The sequence below is a fragment of the Meles meles genome, chromosome 5 (assembly GCF_922984935.1).
Source record: "Meles meles chromosome 5, mMelMel3.1 paternal haplotype, whole genome shotgun sequence".
NCBI lineage: Eukaryota > Metazoa > Chordata > Mammalia > Carnivora > Mustelidae > Meles > Meles meles.
Window position 1 is genome coordinate 17,346,372 of NC_060070.1, and position 22,381 is coordinate 17,368,752.

At 36.3% G+C, this 22,381-nt stretch overlaps 1 protein-coding gene and 1 long non-coding RNA gene across 4 annotated transcripts in view; one reads left to right on the forward strand and one right to left on the reverse strand.

Moving 5' to 3' along the window:
* Positions 1 to 1,652: 1,652 nt before the first annotated feature.
* On the forward strand, positions 1,653 to 22,374 carry LOC123941683. 3 transcript variants are annotated; one of them, XR_006818331.1, is made up of 5 exons: positions 1,653 to 1,804; positions 3,435 to 4,141; positions 8,990 to 9,033; positions 19,993 to 20,086; positions 21,962 to 22,374. It is a non-coding gene; the product is annotated as an uncharacterized LOC123941683 (long non-coding RNA). The 3 variants fall into 3 exon arrangements; XR_006818330.1 differs by lacking the exon at positions 21,962 to 22,374 and adding an exon at positions 19,366 to 19,446 and having other exon boundaries at positions 19,993 to 20,826; XR_006818329.1 differs by lacking the exon at positions 21,962 to 22,374 and having other exon boundaries at positions 19,993 to 20,826.
* The window catches only part of NT5DC1 (5'-nucleotidase domain containing 1), a 142,343-nt gene continuing 125,536 nt past the window's right edge, over positions 5,575 to 22,381 (reverse strand). Inside the window, exons 11-12 of the mRNA XM_046005111.1 lie at positions 15,009 to 15,177; positions 5,575 to 7,274 (exon numbers count right to left, since the gene is read on the reverse strand). Of these exons, the coding sequence (XP_045861067.1) occupies positions 7,159 to 7,274; positions 15,009 to 15,177 (285 nt within the window). The 3' untranslated portion in view covers positions 5,575 to 7,158. The remainder of the gene's footprint in view (positions 7,275 to 15,008; positions 15,178 to 22,381) is intronic.

Below are 22,381 nucleotides of genomic sequence, written 5' to 3' on the forward strand. Positions count from 1 at the left end.
CTCTGGTAGCCGGCAGTTTTTCTCTATAAATAAGAGTCTGTTTCTTTTGTCTTTTTCCGCCCCTTTCCTTGTTTATTTTGTTTCTTTTTTTTTTAAAGATTTTATTTATTTATTTGACAGAGAGAGATTACAAGTAGATAGAGAGGCAGGCAGAGAGAGAGAGGGAAGCAGGCTCCCTGCTGAGCAGAGAGCCCGATGCGGGACTCGATCTCAGGACCACTGAGATCATGACCTGAGCCGAAGGCAGCGGCTTAACCCACTGAGCCACCCAGGCGCCCGTTTATTTTGTTTCTTAAACTCATACAAATGAAATACTATTTTTAGTGTATGTGCTGCCGAAGCGAGCACCATACAAATGAAATCCTAATGGTATTTGTCTTTCTCTGACTTCGCTTAGTGGAAAACTTTTTTTTTTTTAAGATTTTATTTATTTATTTGACAGCGAGAGAGAGAGAGCGAGCGATCACAAGTAGGCAGAGAGGCAGGCAGAGAGAGAGAGGGAAGCAGGCTCCCTGCTGAGCAGAGAGCCCGATGCGGGACTCAATCCCAGGACCCCAAGATCACGACCTGAGCCGAAGGCAGCGGCTCAACCCACTGAGCCACCCAGGCGCCCTGGAAAACTATTTTTAATGCACGATTCTTGTTTACTACATTTATGTTAACTGGTATTTTTTTTTCTCAGTGAGCTTAAGATAGACATTTGGAAGAAATTAATTACTGTATTCTGTAAGTGCTTAATTTTTTTTTTTGATTGATTGATTTATTTGACACAGAGATCACAAGCAGGCAGAGGGGCAGGCAGAGAGAGAGAGAGAGGAAAGCAGGCTCCCTGCTGAGCAGAGAGCCCGATGCGGGACTCGATTCCAGGACCCTGGAATCATGACCTGAAGGCAGCGGCCCAACCCACTGAGCCACCCAGGCGCCCAAGTGCTTAATTTCTTTTCTTACAACACTGTGGTGCTCTAAAAAGAAAAACAAAAATTGTGATTGACATGTAGTGTCTAGAAACAAATGATCTCAAACATCTCAATCTAATGAGTAATGTTTGGCTACTCAGCAGCTGTCACATGAAGGTTTCGGAGCTAAATACTTCTGCATTCTCTGGAGTTGAGGGGGCTACGGATATTGCAAGACCTGTGAAAATGAATGGTATTTTTAGCCACCTAAACAAAAATTTTACATAAATGGCCCCAAATTATTATTAAAGAGACCTGCTGACTCTTGATGCAATTCATACTTGCAGGTTTTACTTAAGTATAATTTTTTTCTAAACCTGGAGAACTTAAGTTTCAGAGAGCTAGGTTTTCTTTGCAAACTCTATAATCCAAACTATACTCAAATTATTTTACCTTTTCAGTTCACTGATTGATTTTTTTCTGCATTGCCAACTACCTGTTTGAAGCATTCTCTCTTTTCTGGACATGGTCAGAAAAGTGTCATTTTTGTTGTCCTTGGTTTATCATCAGCTGTAACCAATGGTATTCATTTTTCTAGTAGGTTGGTGCCACTCATTTGTTAGATTACCATGGTTTCTGTTGTTAACTTAGACTCAATTAGGCATTATGTAGTTTTCACTTAACCAATGAATTGGTTTACTCCTATATCCTTGCTCCATTTCTTTTCATTAGCTTTTTTTCTTTTTCAATTCTAGACCCAAATTATTCCTTATGCAGACCTCCAAATAAGTTACATGAAGTTCTCTCATCCTCTGTTCACCAAAGTATCATTTGGTCTGCTCAGACCATATTGCTGTTAGTAGGGTCATCCTTCATAATTTCCCTGGACCCGACATAACAGAATCTCCGTGAGTATTCTTTTCCATTTCTGGGTATTCAACTAAGACAATGACAAAAGGCTTCTCTAGCTTTCCTTACTCAGGGTCCCTTCTCCCCACTACTGCTGTTGCTGTTTCTGCTTCTCCTTTTGTCTGGTTGACTCAAGTTTCTGTAATCAGTGTTTATCATAGAAACAAACAAAAATTACCTGTATTGTTACTGAATCCCCTGCTCCACACACTCACAGTTTGAGCCTTGGATATCTGATTTGCACCAAAGATACTGTCTCTGGTTTGACAGTATCAAGAAATCTTAGTATGTCTGGCACATCCATTTGTGTTCTCATGTTACTTTCATAGTTCTGACACAGATCTTACTATCTCCATTTAAATAGTTGAGAAACCAGGCTCAGAAAGTTGAAGTAAATGTGCCTAAGATTCAAGTCATAGAAATGTATATTTTTAAATTTCAAGCCTAGGGTATCTTCCACTGTTACAAATATCTTTACTAAATTTGGCATAAAACAAAACAAAAATCATTTATGTGAATAATCAGGACTCAGTTGAAATTATTCTTCATTCATTTATAACTGGTCTTTTTTTTTTTAGGATTTTATTTATTTGTCAGAAAGAGAGCACAAGCAGGGAAAGTGGGAGGCAGAAGGACCCCAATGTGGGACTTGATCCTAGGATCCTGGGATCATGATCTGAGCTGGAGGCAGACATTTAATGACTGAGCCACCCAGATGTCCATGATTGGTCTTTGAAAGGTTACTTTTTATCACTTAATACAGGGTTCCATAAAGTCACAGATTCAAACACTAACGAAATTTACAAATGCAATATATTTTTAAAAGATTTTATTTATTTATTTGACAGAGATCACAAGTAGGCAGAGAGGCAGGCAGAGAGAGAGGGGGAAGCAGGCTCCCTGCTGCACAGCAGGGAGCCAGATGTGGGCCCCAAAGGCAGAGGCCCTAACCCACTGAGCCACCCAGGCCCCCTACAAATGCAATCTTGATAATTGCCGTAAACATGAATGAAATTAGCAGTTTGTTGACTTCATCAAAGGGAGTAAATGTACAAAAAGGGCTTTCAGTGTTTATGAAATTTAGTTGCTAAGAACTGTAAAATGTTGACATTTGTATTAAATTTAGAGAATTTGAGTATTTTTTAATTGATTCAACATAGTGATTGCTTTTAATAGGTTCTTAGTGATTTATTTAAATTAATTTTTTAAAGGTTTTTTTTTTTTTTTTAATTTTAAGTACACACTACCCCCCAGTGTAAGAGTTTACCCCCCAGGCTAAACTCATGTCCAAGATCAAGAGTCTCATGCTCTACCAACTGTGAGCCAGCCAGGTGCCCCATCCTTCTCATTATTAAATTGTATTAACTTTTAATCTTTACCAAGAAAGTGCCAAGGCCAAAGCACCAATAAAGTAAAGTAAGGGTTTTTTGTTTGTTTGTTTTTTCTTTTAAAGACTCTGAGAAACAGGTGCATGGTATGGAAAACTGTCAAGCAGCCTGTGTAATATTGTAGTTGTTTTTCTAATTAATGACCTGACCCAACTTCTCTCAATAGGCCCAGATATCCCATCTCCCATTAAGTTTACTTGGATTGGTTTTCATTATTCCTTTTCCATTTTGGTTTCCTCAGCACCAGAGGGGAAATTTGCTAAGTATGCAAGGTGAACATTTGAATCTGAATATGAAGAAAGAATAGACCTGCTTACTGATGACTTTAGTATATGTGGCCTCTAAGAAGAGTAGACTTCATTATACATTTTAGGACTCCCATGGTTCTTGGTTCTCTGTTTTACTCTCCCAGGTAAGTTCTAGATCATATAGATCTTTGCTTTATTTATTTATTTATTTTTTTACTAAATTGTTACTTTAGGACAGAGCCTGTGTCTTTATTTCTAATCCCTTACATGTCCTACTGTGGTGTGACTGTTAAATTTGAAGTGTGGTTTTAGACTGAGAATTTGCCCCAGTCTTACAATGTTGGGAGACTTTTAGGTGTCAGTCAACTAAAGAAAGGCATGAGTTCTGGGGTGAATCTTGGGCTCATGTACAGACTCTGATCCTTAGTAACAGTATAGTTTTGAGTAAGTATGTTATTTAACCTCCGTGAATTTCAATGTCCTTCTCTGTAAGATTTTAGTAATTATGCACACCTTTTAGGGATGCTGTAGGGGATAAATAGGGAACATGAAGTAGCCTGGTGAAGAGTTAGCACTCATTGCCATTATTTTTTTGCCATTATTTCTGAGGATGATTCTAGAGGCCAACAAGAGACACCTTTTTAAATTCACCCAATGTGGACTGGACCATGCCCAAGGATTTTCACAGGCAGCACACTGGGTGAGTTAACTCTTGAGTGTATATCTCTGTCTTATAGTACTCTGGAAGTCAACTCTTAAGATAACCTTCTTCTCAACACCCTGAGAAGAGGTAAGGGAATGTTACTGTAACATATTTAAGAAAAAGCTATCCATATGACTCTAATATAGTCAAGGTTATTATAGGCAAAGAGAGTTTGACATTCTATTTTATGCTGGTTTGTTATATACAATAATCATATAGATTTGACTTTCATTCAAACCAATTCATAAAAGTGTGGGTATACGTATATAAGTGTGTATATATATGTGTGTGTGTATATATATATTTTTGCTTTAAATACATATATTTAAAGTTGTTGGATATGAAAATTGGTGGGGGTAATACCTGATTTCAAGTTTAAAAAACTCAGAAGTACAGTTGACTCTTGAACAATGTGGGAATTAGGGCCCCCTCCCCCTTGCATAGTAAAAGATTCATGTGTAATGCTTGACTACCCTGCCAAACTTAACTACTAATACCCTACTGTTAACTGATAACATTAACACATACTTTGTTTATGTATTATGTGCTACATTTTTATAATAAAGTAAGCTTGAAAAAAGAACATGTTAAAATCATAAAGAAAATACATTTACAGTACTGTATCAAGAAACATTTGCATATAAGCGGACCTGTGCAGTTCAGACCCATGAATTTCAAGAATCCCCTTTAGTTGATTTTAGATTGCAATTCATGGTTTAACTGAATTTTCTGCTACCTCAATATTCCAAAAACCAAATTCTGACAAACTTTTACCACTGTGACATTCAGATCTCTCCTCTGCTGATGAGATCAACAGTGACCAGCAAAGAAAATCTAAGATCTCTTGTAATTATTTGTAGTCATCTTTCAGATGATGAATGTTTGCCTTCATGCTAATATTAAACTTAAGTCCTCTGTCCACTTACACAATTTTCCAGCTTTCTTTTTTCATTTTTTCATTTAACTTTATTAAAGAATATGTAGCTTTTCTTCTCTCTTTAATTTTTATAGTGCCATTTAAAAATTATTTTTACTTTTCATGCACAATTAGAAACACTGGCACTTTTTTAGAAAAAATGAAATAAAAAAACTTAAAAGGTCTAATTATAGTTCAACAGAAAACAACATTCATTAGAAGAACTAAGTCTGCTGGAAGGGTGGTAGGAAACTTGGAAATAAACTTTCACCTTGTCTTTTGATAAGATAGAAAAAACAGGTCTGATTGGGTAGGTGGTAACTTGTTTGGACCCCTTACCTAACTATAGGCAAAAGTAGGATGGGAACTTTCAACTTGAGTCCCTTTTTTTTCACTCCTTAGTGACAAAAAAGTGTAATTAACATATTTTGGGGTTCTCATTTTTCATATTAATAATAGCAGTTTATAAGCATTTAAAGATACATTTTTCTTTCCCATTGACAAAATAAATTCACATAAGGAAAAATAGCTTTATTTTTAAAGAAATTAAATATCTATTTGCATATGTGAGACAGTATCTTTCATTTAGCCCTAAGCTGATTGTGTGTTTGTTACCATATTCCAATAAGATTTTGGAAATCAATTTCAAATACATTACCATATACTTATTAGTAGATATCAAACAGAGCTACTGACATTAAGGAAAAAATTTCAGTTAACTGTTTACCCACCCTGAGATACTCATTCCCGTAATACATTTGGGATTATTTGAGCATTTAAAAATTTAATGAAATATTTATCTTTTCATTGCATGCATCAATATGTTAAGTTCTCTGCTACAATCCAGGAAAATAATGATCGTGACCATTGTGTTTTCTGACATGGAGAGAGTGAAATTACAGCATAAAACAGAAGCCAGGAATTTACTGTAAACTTCTGGCTCCAGACATCTGGCTACAAGTAGCTACTATTAGAAGACTATATAAAGTTCATGGAACACAGTAATCCTGGATTGTATAACTATAAAACCTCTTAAAGGGCTTTTCTCAATCTTTTTTTCATTACTATCTCCCCTCCCCCCCGAGAGAAATTAAATTCAACCAAATTAAATTTAATTAATAAATTTAACTTTAAATTCTATTTCTCCCTAATAAGAGAAATTAATGCTAAAGATTAAGATTTACTGGGTAGGGTTGAGTTTTGGAGGAGCACAGTTCATTGCATTATCTGATATTTTTTTCACCCCAAGAACCAATTTTTGTCCCATTGAGAATATATACCTTAGAGTGAATGAAAACTAATTATATAGACTTTAACATTATTGGGGGGGGAACCCCTTATAAGTAATATTAGAGGTTGAAATAGTTGCTTCTCATCTCATTTCTGACCCATACTGCCTGTGTGGTCTCACAAGAAATCTTTAGCTCCTTATTTTGGAAAATGTAAGAATAGCATAAAACCCGATAGCTTGGATAGTCTGTTCTCACTAGACTCAGTGTTTTTGGTTATAAATGGAAGAAACAGATATAGATCAGTTATTCTCAATTCTGGCTACACTTTTCCTGGGACAAGTAAAGATGTCAATGCTCATCTATATTTCCAGACCGATTAAACCAATATTAAAACACAGGTTGCTGGGTAGCATCCCCAGAGCTGCTGATTCTGCAGGCCTTGTGTGGGGCCTGCAAATTTGTATTTCTATCAGATTCTCAGGTGATGCTGTGCTAGTGGTTTGGGGACTACACTTTGAGAGCCACTGGTCTAGGCATGTGTGTCAATATGTATGTGTTTGTCTGTGTGAATATGTGTTTATATTACACAGATGAATCCTAATCCCTAGGTGAATCCTAATCTCAGAACCATCCATATAGAAAATATTAAGGTTCTTTTCAGTTATGATACCATGATTTTAATCTAATGAGAATTGTTGGGCATCAAGATGGTCTATACAGAAAGGAGACCTATGGAAAAACATCAATTTCTTGGTCAGTTATCATTAAGAATTCATTCCTATAAAGCATTTTACAGTTTTTGAAAGGTAATATTTTTACAGTACACTTGTTGCATATATGGTTCTTCCTTTTTCAGTTAAGACAGTTTATTTGGTTGTCAGTGTCTCATTATTTGATAAGATCAATGGAGGGTTTGGATAATAGCCAGCTGTTTTTGAATTGCTGGAAGAGAATCTTGAAAATCTGTAGTCCAGGGGTAATTCTGGGGGAAAAAAAAAATTATTACTTGGCAGATCTCAAAAGGCCGTTCATAAATATAAACAAATCAAAATTTGCGTCATTGGTAATAGAACTTATTTTTTTAGAATTTTGTGATTTTAATATTTCTTTTGTCACCTGAATAGGTTGCACCTAACATGAAGAGTATAGTATAGATGTTTTCTCTATAAAATTTACAATAATATATATATATATTTTTTTAAGATTTTGTTTATTTATTCGACAGAGAGAGATCACAAGTAGATAGAGAGGCAAGCAGAGCGAGAGAGAGGGAAGCAGGCTCCCTGCTGAGCAGAGAGCCCGATGCGGGACTCGATCCCAGGACCCCGAGATCATGACCTGAGCCGAAGGCAGTGGCTTAACCCACTGAGCCACCCAGGCGCCCAATTTACAATAATATTTAAGTCAAGATACATTTAGAAGTTTTATAAATCATCTTCAAAGATCTAACTAGTGAGTTTAATTTTAACATTCTCTGTACAGAAGTTAACATATAAAATAGGCATGCTCATCTAATTTTTTTTTTAATTTAAAAGTCTCTCAGGCTCTACTCAGAGCATCATGTAACTGAGAAATGAGAACGAATAATCTTCTTGGCCCTTAGTAATAAGAGTAATAAGTAATAGTAATAAGAGAGCTACTAAGAATAATTTTTGAATGCTTAGATAAATAAGAATTTTAATATACACAATGTGGTAGCTTTCTCCATATGATAATCATCCCTCTCTCTCTCTCTCTCTCTCACACACACACACACGTGTGTGTTTGTGTGTACGTAGCCACAGGGGAAACTGGGAGAGAGAACATAAAATGCGTATTTTATTAATGGTGAGGCACTGTGACATCTTTAAGTTTTTCAAAAGCTAGCCTTCAGGTATCGTCTTCCCAAATGTCTTCCAAGGCAACATTACCAGAAATACTACAAGTAAAACACTATGATATATGCCATGTTATGATACTCAATCCACATGAAGATACTGGGTAATAATCCTTATTTCAAAAATCTCACAAGTAAAACATCATTTGGAAGAACTGAGTACTTTGAAAATGACACTATTATAAAAATTATACTTTATATTAAATGCCAATGAGAATCATCAATCCCAAGTAGTAGAGGAAAACACCAGTGCAGAAACTGGGAAGCAGGAATACTGCCTTTCTGATGCCTGAGAAGCCGAAGATGATGTAAACAGAAGAACTTCCAATATTAGTCAATTTCATTGGTCTTGACTGCTCACTGGGCTGTGGTATATTTTGAGCCAAACATTAAAAAGGCATTGGAAAGTAAATTGCTAACAATGACTTTCTAAAATCATGTATCTGAGGTCTTGGATTTCTGATATGCCACTAAAATGATATAGGCTCAGTTCAACCAGTCATCTTTTTCTCTGTCTTTCCTATACATTTGCTGAAGTAAATGTTTAGGTCTCTGTGTAGCTATTACTATAAGATTAAAAATGGTTACATTATCACAAATGCTTACAAACTAGTCATTATAATGTCTATAGCTTGCAAGTGCAAACTTATAAAATCTATAAAAATGAATTTTTGTATTTAAATGTCAATGAGATAACCAAATCTAATAAGATATTCATTAAGAAAGAAACATTTCCTGAATACAAAAAGGTTTTAAGAGGCAAAGGGGAGTATTTGTTTTTCACCTCCTAGGTCATTTAAAGCAAACATTTTCTCTTTCAGGTAGCAGAAAAGATCTGTTAAGAAATCTGGCATTGTATAACCAGGTGAGATCAGATGACTCTTCTATTAAAACAAGGATCTCCAGACTGGGGATTCAACAAGAGGGAAAGAATGGCATCTCTGTTAAAGAAAGTCATTTCTGGTGCTCTTTGGAAGAAAAGAGAAAAGCAGATAAAAACTGAATTCTTAGTTACCACAACAATATTCTATTAAACGCCGTGTATCAAATAAACTATTGGCTCAGTTGGTTGAACAACTGCCTTCGGCTCAGGTCATGATCCTGGAGTCCCGGGATCGAGTCCCACATGGGGCTCCCAGCTCCATGGGGAGTCTGCTTCTCCCTCTGACCTTCTCCCCTCATGCCCTCTCTCACTGTCATTCTCTCTCAAATAAATAAATAAATAAAATCTTTAAACTATTGAGCCAAAATGAACAAATATTCTTGAACATCAAGTTCAATGTAAAATAGAACAGAAACAGAACAACTCTTGGATCTTTTTTTTTTTTTAAGAGGTGTTAGCAGGATAACATATATGTAAAGATTCTATCCTCAATATGCCTGAAGCCATGACCATCAGTATTTTTCTCCCAGCCATTTTTCTTGCTTGAGAAATATGGTAAATTACATAGTAGTATCCAACTTTACTGAATATGCTACTGAACTAGTCAATTTCAAGTCTTCTGTGAGATAAAACTTCTATATGAGAATGTGAACATAGCAGAATGCTAAGTTAGAGACTAACACTTTGCTTTTTGAGGAAGTATCCTGGACATCAAAACAACTGAGTATGACCTATTAATTCCTCCTTTCCCCACAAAAAATTGGTACATGTTTAGCTTTGTTTGACGACTGTTAAGTCCTTCTTAATATTTTCTCCTGAGAAAAGGTAGAAGACAAAAGCCCAGCACCAAGTTCTTTTCCAGGGGGTTCTGGAAGAAAGCTTTTGGGAGATGAAAATGGGAGATGCACTGATGTTAGTACTGCTTCTTTAAGGAGAGGTGATTACCCCCAGAAGATGGAGAGAGGGGGTTATTTTCTCATTCTTCGGAGAAATATTTAAATCCTAGAATAATGAAGATTCACTTTACTTCGACTTTCTTACCATTTTTTAAAAAAATATTTTATTTATTTGACAGAGAGAAATCACAACTAGGCAGAGAGGCAGGCAGAGAGAGAGGAGAAGCAGGTTCCCCATGGAGCAGAGAGCCCGACGTGGGGCTCGATCCCAGGACCCTGGGATTATGACCTGAGCCGAAGGCAGAGGCTTTAACCCACTGAGCCACCCAAGTGCCCCTCTTACTATTTCATAACCATATCCCATTGACCCAGTTTTTATGTCCGTACTACTACAATAATTCATTGGCTTCTACTAACACATTACTTTATTCTCTCACTATAAAATCGAATCACTTTGAAATAAAGGAAGAGTAAAATAGAAAAACTGAAAATACTAGTTTAATTCTGGGCTAGCCCCTTCCTTCAAGTTACATGTTCTGTTTATTTTCCAGGAAAATTGTAAAAGGAAGAAGTATATTTAGGTTATCTTTCTTTAATTTTATGTGTATAAGTATGGAACAAAATGAAAATTAAACTATCCTTTTGAAACTAATGAGAATGAATATTATTTTAATGAGAATATATTGACAATGGATTTGTACACTGGCATAGAGAATGGACTTTTGGGCAAGTTATATGTATTTTAGGGTTAGAATTGTCATCATATCATCATCATCATCATAAGACCTGAGGACCCAGGTCCTGGGAAGGCCTAACAAGCAGAGAGTGAGTAGACATTCTGCCACAGCTTTTTCCCTTATGCACCTGAATTCTTCCTGGAGGCAGCGGCAGTTACTAGCAGTAGAAAAACCTTAGTAGAGTTTTGGCAGTCTTGAAGGGGTGCAGTCAAAATTTGAGGGGCTAGGAATCTGCCATAAAGGAATGGGTGGAGAACTGGACTCTGCTGGTTTTCTCCTCAGGCATGTTGCCAAATTCTGAGAGGAACTTCAGGAAACTAAAAAGCAAGCAAAGGCATATACTTCTGCAAAGCAGAATGGATTTTTTCAGTGGTTTCTTGGTTTAAGATAACGGAGGGATTTAAGTTCTGATCTTAATCAGGGGCCTGTGAATGCCTCAGACTTTCAGATACATAGTTCTGAGAACTGAATTTACTATCATGAAGTAATTCTCCTTCATGTTAATAATGGATTTTTTCCTTAATGTCTACTTTCTTTCACATTAATATAGCTAACTCTTTCTTTTAGTTATCATTAGCAAGGTATTATCTCTTGCCATCCTCTGATATTCAAACGTCCTGTTTGAATATCCTTCCTTATATTTCAGAGATGTCTTTTCTGAACAACCCATAGTTGGGTTTCATTATTTCATTCAGGATTTTAATCAGAGATTTTTGCCATCAAAAAGATATTTTAATTAAAATTCAATTTAATTAACATATACTGTATATTAGTTTCGGAGGTAGAATTTAGTGACTCACCAGTTGCAAATAACACCCAGTGCTCATTACTTCAAGCGCCCTCCTTAATGCCCTTACCAGTTACCCGTCCCCACATCCACCTCCCCTCCAGCAACCCTCAGTTTGTTTCCTATAGTTAAGAGTTTCTTATGGTTTACCTCCCTCTGTTTTCATCTTATTTTTCCTTCCTTCTATGTTCATCTGTTTTATTTTCTTAAATTCCACATATGAGTGAAATCATGTGGGATTTGTCTTTGACTAACTTATTTTGCTTAGCATAAACCCTCTAGTTCCATCCACATCTTTGCAAATGACAAGATTTCATTCTTTTTGATGGATAAAGAAGATGTGGTATATCTTTATCCATTCATCCGTTGATGGACATCTGGGCTCTTTCCATATTTTGGCTATTGTTGATAGTGCTGCTATAAACATTGGGGGTGCATATGCCCCTTCACATCATTATTTTTGTATCTTTAGGACAGATACCTAGAAGTGCAATTACTGGGTCATAAGGTAGCTCTACTTTTAACTTTTTGAGGAACCTCCCTACTGTTTTCCACATGGCTACACCAGTTTGCATTCCTACTAACAGTGTAAGACTGTTCTCCTTTCTCTGCATCCTTGCCAACATCTGTGTTTCCTGAGTTGTTCATTTTAGCCATTCTGACCAGTGTGAGGTGGTATCTCATTGTGGTTTGATTTGTATTTCCCTGAAGCCAAGTGATGTTGAATATTTTTTCATGTGTCTGTTGGCCATTTGGATGTCTTCTTTGGAGAAATGTCTGTTCATGTCTTCTGCCCATTTCTTAACTAGGTTTTTTGTTTTTTTGGGTGTTGAGTTTGATAAGTTCTTTATAGATTTTGGATACTAACCTTTTATTGATAAGACATTTACAAATATCTTCTCTCATTCTGTAGGTTGCCTTTTAGTTTTGTAGACTGTTTCCATTGGTGTGCAAAAGCCTTTTATCTTGATGAAGTCCCAATAGTTCATTTTTTATTTTGCTTCCCTTACCTTTGGAGACATGCCTAGCAAGAAGTTGCTGTGGCTGAGGTCGATGAGGTTGCTGCCTGTGTACTCTACTAGGATTTTGATGGGTTCCTGTCTCACATTTAAGTCTTTCATGCATTTTGAGTTTATTTTTTGTGTATGGTGTAAGAAAGTAGTTCAGTTTCATTCTTCTAAATGTGGCTGTCCAATTTTCCCAACACCATTGTTGAAGAGACTATCTTTTTTCCACTGGATATTCTTTCCTGCTTTGTCAAAGATTAGTTGACCATAGAGTTGAAGGTCCGTTTCTCGGTTCTCTATTCTGTTCCATTGATCTGTGTGTCTGTTTTTGTGCCTGTACCACACTGTCTTGATGATTACAGCATTGTAACACGGCTTGAAGTCTGGAATTGGATGCCTCCCGGTTTGGGGTTTTGTTTTTGTTCTTGTTTTTCAACACTACTTTGGCTATTGTGGGTCTTTTCTGGTTCCATACAAATTTTAGGATTGTTTATTCCAGCTCTGTGAAAAAATGCTGATGGTATTTTGATAGGGATTGCACTGAATATATAGATTGCTTTGAGTTGCACAGACATTTTAACAATATCTGTTCTTCCAGTCCGTGAGCATGGAATTTTTTTTTTTCATTTCTTCATGTCTTCCACAATTTCTTTCATAAGCGTTCTACAGTTTTCAAAGTACAGATCCTTTACCATAAGATCCTTAGATTTATTCCTAAGGATCTTATGGTTTTTAGTTCAATTGTACATGGGATCCATTCCTTGATTTCTCTTTCTTCTGCTTCATTGTTAGTGGGTAGAAATGCAACTGATTTCTCTGTATTGATTTTATATACCGTGACTCTGCTGAATTTCTGTATCAGTTCTAGCAATTTTTTGGTAGAGTCATGTTTTAAAATTCTTTCTTTAGGGGCACCTGGGTGGCTCATTTGGTTAAGTGTCCAACTCTTGACTTTGGCTCAGGTCATGAATTCAGGGTTGTGAGATACAGCTGCATGTTGGGCTCTATGCTGGGTGTGGAGCCTGCTTAAGATTCTCTTGCTTCCTCTGTCCCCACCCAGCTCCTGCTCACCCCCCTCTACTCACCCCCTCCCCAAAATACATAAAAATAAATTTTAAAAATGCTTTCTTTAAACCTCCTAGAACTTTTTTATTTTTCCAACAGAAAATGTTCATTTAATTTATTCATGTATCTTTCCCTTTGTTGCTGTATATTCCTTCTTCCAATAGGGATAATTCTTTTTTTTGCCTGAAGAAGAGTACCCTAGTATTTTCTTTAGTGTAGGTCTTCTGGAGATAAATTTCCTCCATTTTTTGACTGTCTAAAAATACTTTTCTTTTATTCTTTAGTAGTATCTTTACTGGGTGTAGACCACCATCAAGATTGATAGCCACTGTCTTTCAGCAATGTAGAGAAACTGTTCTTCTGTGTTGGCTTCTTTTGTTTTTTGTAGAAGTCAGATATCAGTCTAATGTTTACTCCTTTCAAATCAATCTGTTTTTAATTCTCTAGCTGTTTTTAATATTTCTTAATTGTGTTTGTTTTTTAGCAGTTAACTTTGGATTTATTTTTATTTTGTTTCAGTTCTTTGGGCTTCTTACATCTTTGGCTTATTTCTTTTCAATATTTTTGGAAAGTTGTAGCTATTGCTTTTGGCTTATTCTCTCATCTCCTGGGGTTCCAATTATAGAAATCTTATTCCTTCTTAGTGTATCTCCAGTGTCACTTAGTCCCTCTTCTATATCTTTCTTCCTTCTGTATCTTGCTTTGTTTTTATTTCATTCTGGATATTTTCTTTTGGCCTGCCTTCCAGTGCACTAATTCACTTTTCAACTGTGTCTAATCTGCTTTAAGCATCCATTAGGTTTTTAATTTTGATTTTCTAATATTTCATTTTTAAAAATCCATTCTCTTTGTTTTTATGTCTCTACTAATTTCACAGTCCCTTCTTTTCTGTACTTGGCCACTGTAAATTTTATTATTTCTGTTACTGTAGTCTCATACCCTTGTGGACCTAGCTATTTTTCGTTATGTGCTGAACCTTATATTCATTGTTTTTAGAAATAATTTGAGCCCTAGAATGATGTTACCTTCCTCTAAAGAGAATATTCTCAATGCAGTTTTAGGGATTCAGCCGATCAAACACTGAGCTTTAGTTATCTTTACTCTAAGGTAAATTCAGGGTCTCAGTACAGATAAGAGAGTTCATCAGGTTCATCCCTCCTCTGGCAGACCCTACCTTCCATTCCTATGCCTGTAGGCTCAGAAAGTTAATGAAAGGTCCACTCACTTTCTCTGGTGCCCTCTTTAGAATTAGCAAAAACCAAACAGTAAGGGAAAAGCAGCTCCAAAAGTCAGGTTCATCTTACATTGCTTCTTTAGGAAACTGTCCTGGTAATTTTTTCCTTGTGTAGCCCAAGAAAAATAAATGCCACAAGAAGATTTTCTTCCTTCAAAGGGAAGAATTCTAGTACTTACAGTCATTACTCTCTAGTAACAGCTGAAGTTTTATAAGTAAGTTTCTGCTTACCTGCTATTGCTTCAATACTTGGAATTGCAATAGTGCTGTAAGTACTGATTCTTTTACACGACCATGTATAAAACAATGAGTCTTCTGTATTTTCCAGTCCCGAAACCGAATCAATAAAAAAAGAGCCCCACTTTTTAGATGATGTATTTAGAGGCTTTGCCTTTTGACCCTGCAACAAGAGAAGAGAACAGTGAAAACTATGATTAATTTCAATGTCGTAAGCTTTTCCCCCATTAAGGAAATCAAAATAGGAAAACTCTAGGAATTTGAGTAGTTTACCTTTAACCAAACCAGATACTACATAAAAATAAGAACAAAGCTTAGTTCTTTCCGGCTCTGGGAGTACCTACATGGCCCAGTTGGTTAAGCATCTGACCCTTAATTTCTGGTCAGGTTTTGATGTTGGGGTGCTGAGATCCAGCTCTGCGTTGGGCTCTGTGCTGAGCATATAACATGCTTAATATTCTTTCCTTCCTCTGCCACTCCCCCCCCCCCCACCCAATATGCTCTCCCTAAAAAAAGAAAAAGAAAAAAAAGAAGTATCCTCCCCTTGTTTTGTTTAGGAACCCGTTCTCATCCTTTGGGATCTGGCCTGGATCCACCCAAGACATTTTCCTTAATTTCTCACCCTTGGGTTAGATTAGGTCTTCTTCATTTTCCTACCCTGAGTTTATCCCTAATATATTCCTGCTCAGGCTATCTTCAAATTATCATAGTATTAATTACTTTTCACTTTTGACAGACAATGAACTACAGAATATTAGGAACTTTCTTATATATATTAGTGTAACTTTAAGGCTTAATGTCTAGGTCAGAGCAGGGATATAAAAATTGTAGACTAAACTAAAGATTCATTAAAAAATATTTCTCAGTGTTTTATGGATATGGAATAAAATTAAGAATTGTAAAAACTTCCATCATATCTATATAATCTGGATTATAAAATCTGTCATCTTTTTCTTTTCTTTTTAAAGATTTATTTATTTATTTGTCTCGGAGAGAGAGAGACAGAGAACACAAGAAGGGGAGCGGCAGGCAGACAGTCCTTGGATCAAGTTTCGCATCCGGCTCCCAAGGAGCCCGCTTCTCCCTCTACCTGCAACTCCCCCTTCTTGTGCTCTCTCTGACAAATAAATAAATAAAATCTTAAAAAAAAAAAAATAACGGTGTGTGACTCAACTACAAATCTCTGATATTCTTAGCAAAGAGGCTTGCATAAATTAAAACCTCAGTATATGTATATGCTGAACAAGAGAATGGTGTTAGTTTGGCATTTTAATAATATATTACGATATCTCTGCTAATCTAATAAGCTCTTATGTTTGATACTTGTGATAAAAATTTTAAGTATTCTGAAAAATGTGTGTATATATATATATACATATATATATATATGTATGCACATACACAGCTATCAAATCTTACTCTCAATTACAGTGTAAGTAGATTTAATTAAGGATGAATCAATCTACATAGGAGAGAGCATTATACATATGGCAACTAAGTTATATTGGATCTCTCTTTCTCTCCATACTTATATGAATTAGAAATGATCCATTTAGTCTTGAAAAAGAAAATAAAAGTATGTGTATGAATACTCATGTTAAGGTCACTGACCACGATGGACAGGTAAGAAGTTTTCAAGAAAGACAAAAAGTCCGAATGTAACCAGTTTCCTCTACCTAACTTGTAACTTATTTTTATTGACAAGACTAAATACAGAAGAGCCCCACGGGGGTGGGGGGGTGAGGGGGCAAACAAAAAAAAATGTCTCATAGAGAATAATCTGAAAGTATGTTAACTCCAGATTCATTATACCTGCTGGATACCTTTTGTCCAATTTCCTACTTGAATAGATATAAATTCACTTTGTTCAGCTGATGTTGAACTCTTTTAGACATACAAAAAATGGCAATTTCATACGCTTCTATCTAAATGGATATTTTAAGAAGATCCTTTTCCCTTTTACCCATTGGTTAATAGTATTCCAGGTGTCTTGAACAAAAATATTTAATATTGGGGCACCTGGGTGGCTCAGTGGGTTAAAGCCTCTGCCTTCAGCTCAGGTCATGATTCCAGGGTCCTGGGATCAAGCCCTGCATGCGGCCCTCTGCCCAGCAGGGAGCCTGCTTCCATTCTTCTCTCTCTGCCTGCCTCTCTGCCTACTTGTTATCTGTGTCTGTCAAATAAAAAAAAAAAAAAATCTTTCAATAAAAATATTTAATATTGATACAGTGTCATTTTTTTCTACTTATTTTTGCCCATTTGGATTCTAACTTGAGAAATTCTTTCCTACTCTAAGGTCACAAAAATATTTTCATAATTTTCTTCAATTAATTTTACAGATATATTTCTTATTTTCAGGCCTATAATCCATTTAAAATTTATATGGGGGGGAAAGGGACTCCTTTTTCTTCATATAGTGGGACTACTTGCTTAGTGCTATTTACTGAACTGACTTTTCCTGCTGATTGATAATCCTCTACCATGCATCACATTTCCATGGTAACTTGGAATGTGATACAGGGTCCTATGTCTGGGTTCATTTTCCTCTGTTCACTGACCGTTTTATGTATTTTGTTGTTAGTTCTATATTAAAAAAAACTACTGTAGCTTCCTAACATGGTTAGTATTAAATAGGGTAAGATTCCTCCCCTTTATTATCCTTTTTTACAAAATTATCTTAGCTATTTGTGGGCCTTCAGTTTTCTGCTTAATGCATATCAGTTTGTGAAGGTCCATCCAAAATCCTCCTGGGATTTTTTTATAACATTATACTGACTTTATAAATAAATCTGAGGAAAATAGATATCAGTATAATCTTAAAATATGGTATATCTTTCTATTTTTTCATTTGCATTTAGAATCTTTTTTAAATTGAGGTGTAATTGACATACTAGCTTAAGATACAGAACATAATAATTTTGGTATTTCTGTATATTGCGAAATGATCATAGTAAGTCTGATTACATCTGCCATCATATAAAAAATTAGATTTTTTTATGATCAGAACTGTAAAAGCCTACTCACCTAACAACTTTCATATGTGAAATACAGTATTATTCACCATAGTTACCATGCTGTATAGTAAGTCCCTAAGACTTATTTATTTTATAACTGGAGATTTGTACTTTTGATTTCTTTCACCTGTTCAGAAACCCTAATAGAGACTTAAAAACTTCTCTATCAAGGTCTTATGAGATGTATTTCTAGACAGTAATATAATGATTCATTTTCTTTGCTTTTGTAAATGGTTTATTTGGTTTATTTCTTACTACGTTTTGTAAGTCCTTACTGGTGGTACAGAGAACAGCTATTGATTTTTTTTAATTTTTTATTTATTTATTTTTTAAAAGATTTTATTTATTTATTTAACAGACAGAGATCACAAGTAGGCAGAGAGGCAGGCAGAGAGAGAATGGAAGGGAAGCAGGCTCCCTGCTGAGCAGAGAGCCTGATGTGGGGCTCGATCCCAGGACCCTGAGATCATGACCTGAGCCGAAGGCAGAGGCTTTAACCCACTGAGCCACCCAGGCGCCCCTTTTTGTTTTATTTTTAAGAGAAAGAGAATGCAAAGGGCAGAGGGAGAGGGAGAGGGAGTGAATGTTAAGCAGCTCCGCACCCAGTGAGGGGCCTGACATGGGGCTTGATCTCACGACCCTGAGATCATGACCTGAGCCAAAATCAAGAGTCAGACGCTTTACTGACTGAGTCACCCAGGTGCCCCAAGGTATTGATTTCTGAATGCTGATTTGGATCTAGCATTTTCACAACTCTCTTCTTAGTTATAATGGTTTGCTGACTGCTTCCCTAAGGTGGTCTATGCTAATGACCATACAACTCTGAAATAATCACAATTTGGTATCTTCTGACTCTAATTCCGTATTTCTTTTTCTTGTCGTGTTGGCCACCTCTGTTACACAATATAATTAATAACAGATATCCTCCGTCTAGCCCAGAACCTTGAAGACCACGTGTCTCCATTAAGTATGGCTTTTTTCCCCATTGAATTTTTCCATTATAGATTATATTCTCACTGGGTTTTGTTGGATAGCTTTTCTCTAATCAAAGGTTGGCCCCTTCTTGTTTGCTGAGAATTTTCATCATTAAAATGAATTATTTTGGCACATAAATTTCCTAGTATGTTACTCTAAAAAGCTGAAGAATACATTTTTATTTGTTTTGAGTTAAAATGAAGAAACAGATGAGAACAGTAATGAAGGAAGCTGAAGAAGAAAGCTCCTTTTGGAGGCTAATCTTATGAAATTTAAGACTGTCCAAGATTAATGAAGTGACTTTTGATTTATTTCTCCAAAGATAAATGAAAACAAATTATTCTTCCTTGTCTCCTTAATAGCTTTACTTTGATTATTAAAATGGACAATTTTTGCTTATCTGTCACGCTCCAGTGTCTTATAATGGATAATCAACAGAAGCGGTAAGATTTTAGGAAAAATTTCTTATATAAGACTTCTGAGTGCCATTTGAGATGTTCTCTGTCCTTGTCTTGAGCTTCCTGTCACAAATGAAGGGAAGTAAAAGTGATCTTCACATTCCAGATGGTTTTATGAAGGGTGAAATTTTTGTAAATATCTGAGAAATTGAATTCAAGCCTAAATGAAACAAAATGTTAATCTCTACAGAATGTGGTAAATGTTTTTGTTCAGTGAGTGCATCCATCCTGAAATGATCTGATTTGTTTTTAAATTATACTGTTAAAAAGTTCATTTAAGCTGCATAAAATTAACTAGAAATAAGGAATTAAATCCCTTTGCATTCTGGTTTTGTGCTAACTAAAACACTGAATGTGATATACATTACGTGTATGACATTTGGCTAGAAAAATGAAACTACATTTTTCTTAATAATGACAAAATCAACAGAAGTACCCTCACACGATACTTTCTCTTGAGCTCTCTTTATGGACTGTCTCCTTCCTCCTGTAGCCACTGAGGATGTTTTTGTATTCTTGTCTCCTCCACAGGGAAGCAGGAAAGAATCTGAATTCTCATGACATGCTGTCCTTACACCAGGGCTTTGATGTGCTGACGGAAAGTGTTCTGTGTATAGGAATACAGGTGAACTTAAATATGAAAGCAGTCTGGCTTCTAGAAGTTATAGTCCTAGGTTTGTGTTACAAGATAATTAAAAAAACAAAACAGAACACCCAATTGTTTTAAATTTTAAATCTGCTTTTAAATATAAGCAGAAAGATGTAGGGTTAGAGGATTCTCCTTAAAGAAGAGAGAATTAAGTTGTCCTGAAACATTTGCTAAAGATGAACCCATCGTACAAACACTGCCTTAACACAAACTACAGAAACATCGTATCATTCAGTCTGACCAGGTTAACTCTGGAATCAAGTAGTACAAGAATATTCTCCCTTTTCAACATGATGCTTTGGGCCACAGCTGGGAATACTGCAGCAAAACACCTGCCTCAGACCCCAGGAGAACAGGGGATCCATCTTCCACAACTGCACTTAACCTGGACTCTCAACTGTGTGAGATGGAGAAAGAGAGTTTAGGGCTACAGCTGGAGCCTTCTGAGGGGTTTACTGTGACCTTGTCACTTGGCCAAACCGTCCTCTTCCTTGCTTCGTTGCCCATGTTCAGTGGAACAGGGTGGGTTGGGGAGGTAGAGTTTGATAGGAAAGGAACATTATTTCAATTTTGTCTTAGGAAATAAAATTTTCAAGCTGTTGACTCATTTTCTGTCTAAAAGCCAATTATGAACTCTGTTCATGTGTTTATAACTAATAAGAGAAAGGGGTCATGGGAAAAGGATGGAGCTTCTGTTTGTTGTAAATGTTGGAGGAAACCTTCCCATGGAGTCTTCATTTTTTTTTTTTTAAAGATTGTATTTATTTATTTGACAGACAGAGATCACAAGTAGGCAGAGAGGCAGAGAGAGAGAGGAGGAAGCAGGCTCCCCGCTGAGCAGAGAGGCCGATGTGGGGCTCGATCCCAGGACCCTGAGATTGTGACCTGAGCCGTAGGCAGAGGCCTGAGCCACCCAGGCGCCCCTGGAGTCTTCATTTTCTTAATACAGTACCTGTATTCTCAAATCATTCTGAAGAAACCAAATCTCCTAATTTCTCTTTAATGAAAACCTTCTCCAAAGTCATGCAGGATAGAAGGCCTACGCCCTGTAAGACTGCTTTGAAGCTTCTTAACTCAAACAGCCCAAAGAACTTCCAGGGTCATGCTGAAGACTAAATGCTACTCAGCGGAAACCTCAGAAAAACCTGAACCCTTTCTTCTAACATTTTGTTGGGTCTATTTATAGTTATTATTATTTTTTAAATGAACAGACTTAGGTTTACAGATAACTAGAGCATATCGTGCAGAAAGTTCTCATACATCTGTTCCCCATTTGCCTCCCCTTCCCACCCACTGTCTCTCCTATTATTAACATTTTGCAGTAATTGATGTGGTACATCTGTCATCACCGATTAACCAGTATTAATACATTATTATTAATGAAAGGCTGTAGTTTACATTAGGGTTAACACTTCATGTTGTATAGTTCTATGGGTTCTGACAAACGTATAATGTCATGTTTCCGCCATTACAGTATCATGAAGATGAGTTTTATGACCATAAAAATCCCTTGTGCTCCATTTACTCACCTCCCTCCCTTCTGAACCCCTGGCACCACTGGTCTTTTTACTCTCTGTAGTTTTGCCTTTTCTAGAATGTTGTATAGCTAGAATCATACAATATATAGGCTTTTTAAATTGGCTTCTTTCACTTAGTAGTATGCTTGTTAGTTTCCTCCATGTCCCTGTGTGGTTCAATAGCTCATTTCCTTTTATAGTCTTTTGTTTCTTGACTTGAGTTTTTCCTTCTTACAACTGTTCCACTGGAATGAATTTAGAAATGCATATTATTTTCTGATCTTTCTTCTTTTCTGCTTCTTTTTGCTTTTATACACTTTTTTCCCTTTTTCAGATTTATGACATATTTTACTTGAATATGAAGACATCAAGTCTTCACCCAAGGTTTCTTCGTGGCAGCTGAGGAGCCAACTCTAAAGGAGCTACCAATGTATTAACTTATACTCATGAAGAAAGAGCAGAAGAGCTTTCATGGCCAAGCAAGAGAGACATAGGGTGTGACTACAGTGAGTCAGGATCTGGTTGCCTCAACATTAGCCAAAAAACACCCATGGAGTCATAGCACTGGGTGAAAGCAAGAGGGCTAGGAAGACAGATGGGTCTTGGCATTATTTAAAAATTATCAACAAGATTAACAACGGGGCTGAGATAGCAAGTTCACCAAGTGCCAAGAGATTTCATCACTCTTGGCACAAACAAGCACTTTTTAAAATACGTCAAACATAAAGGTTTTTCTTTCCAGGAAAGAGCTAGT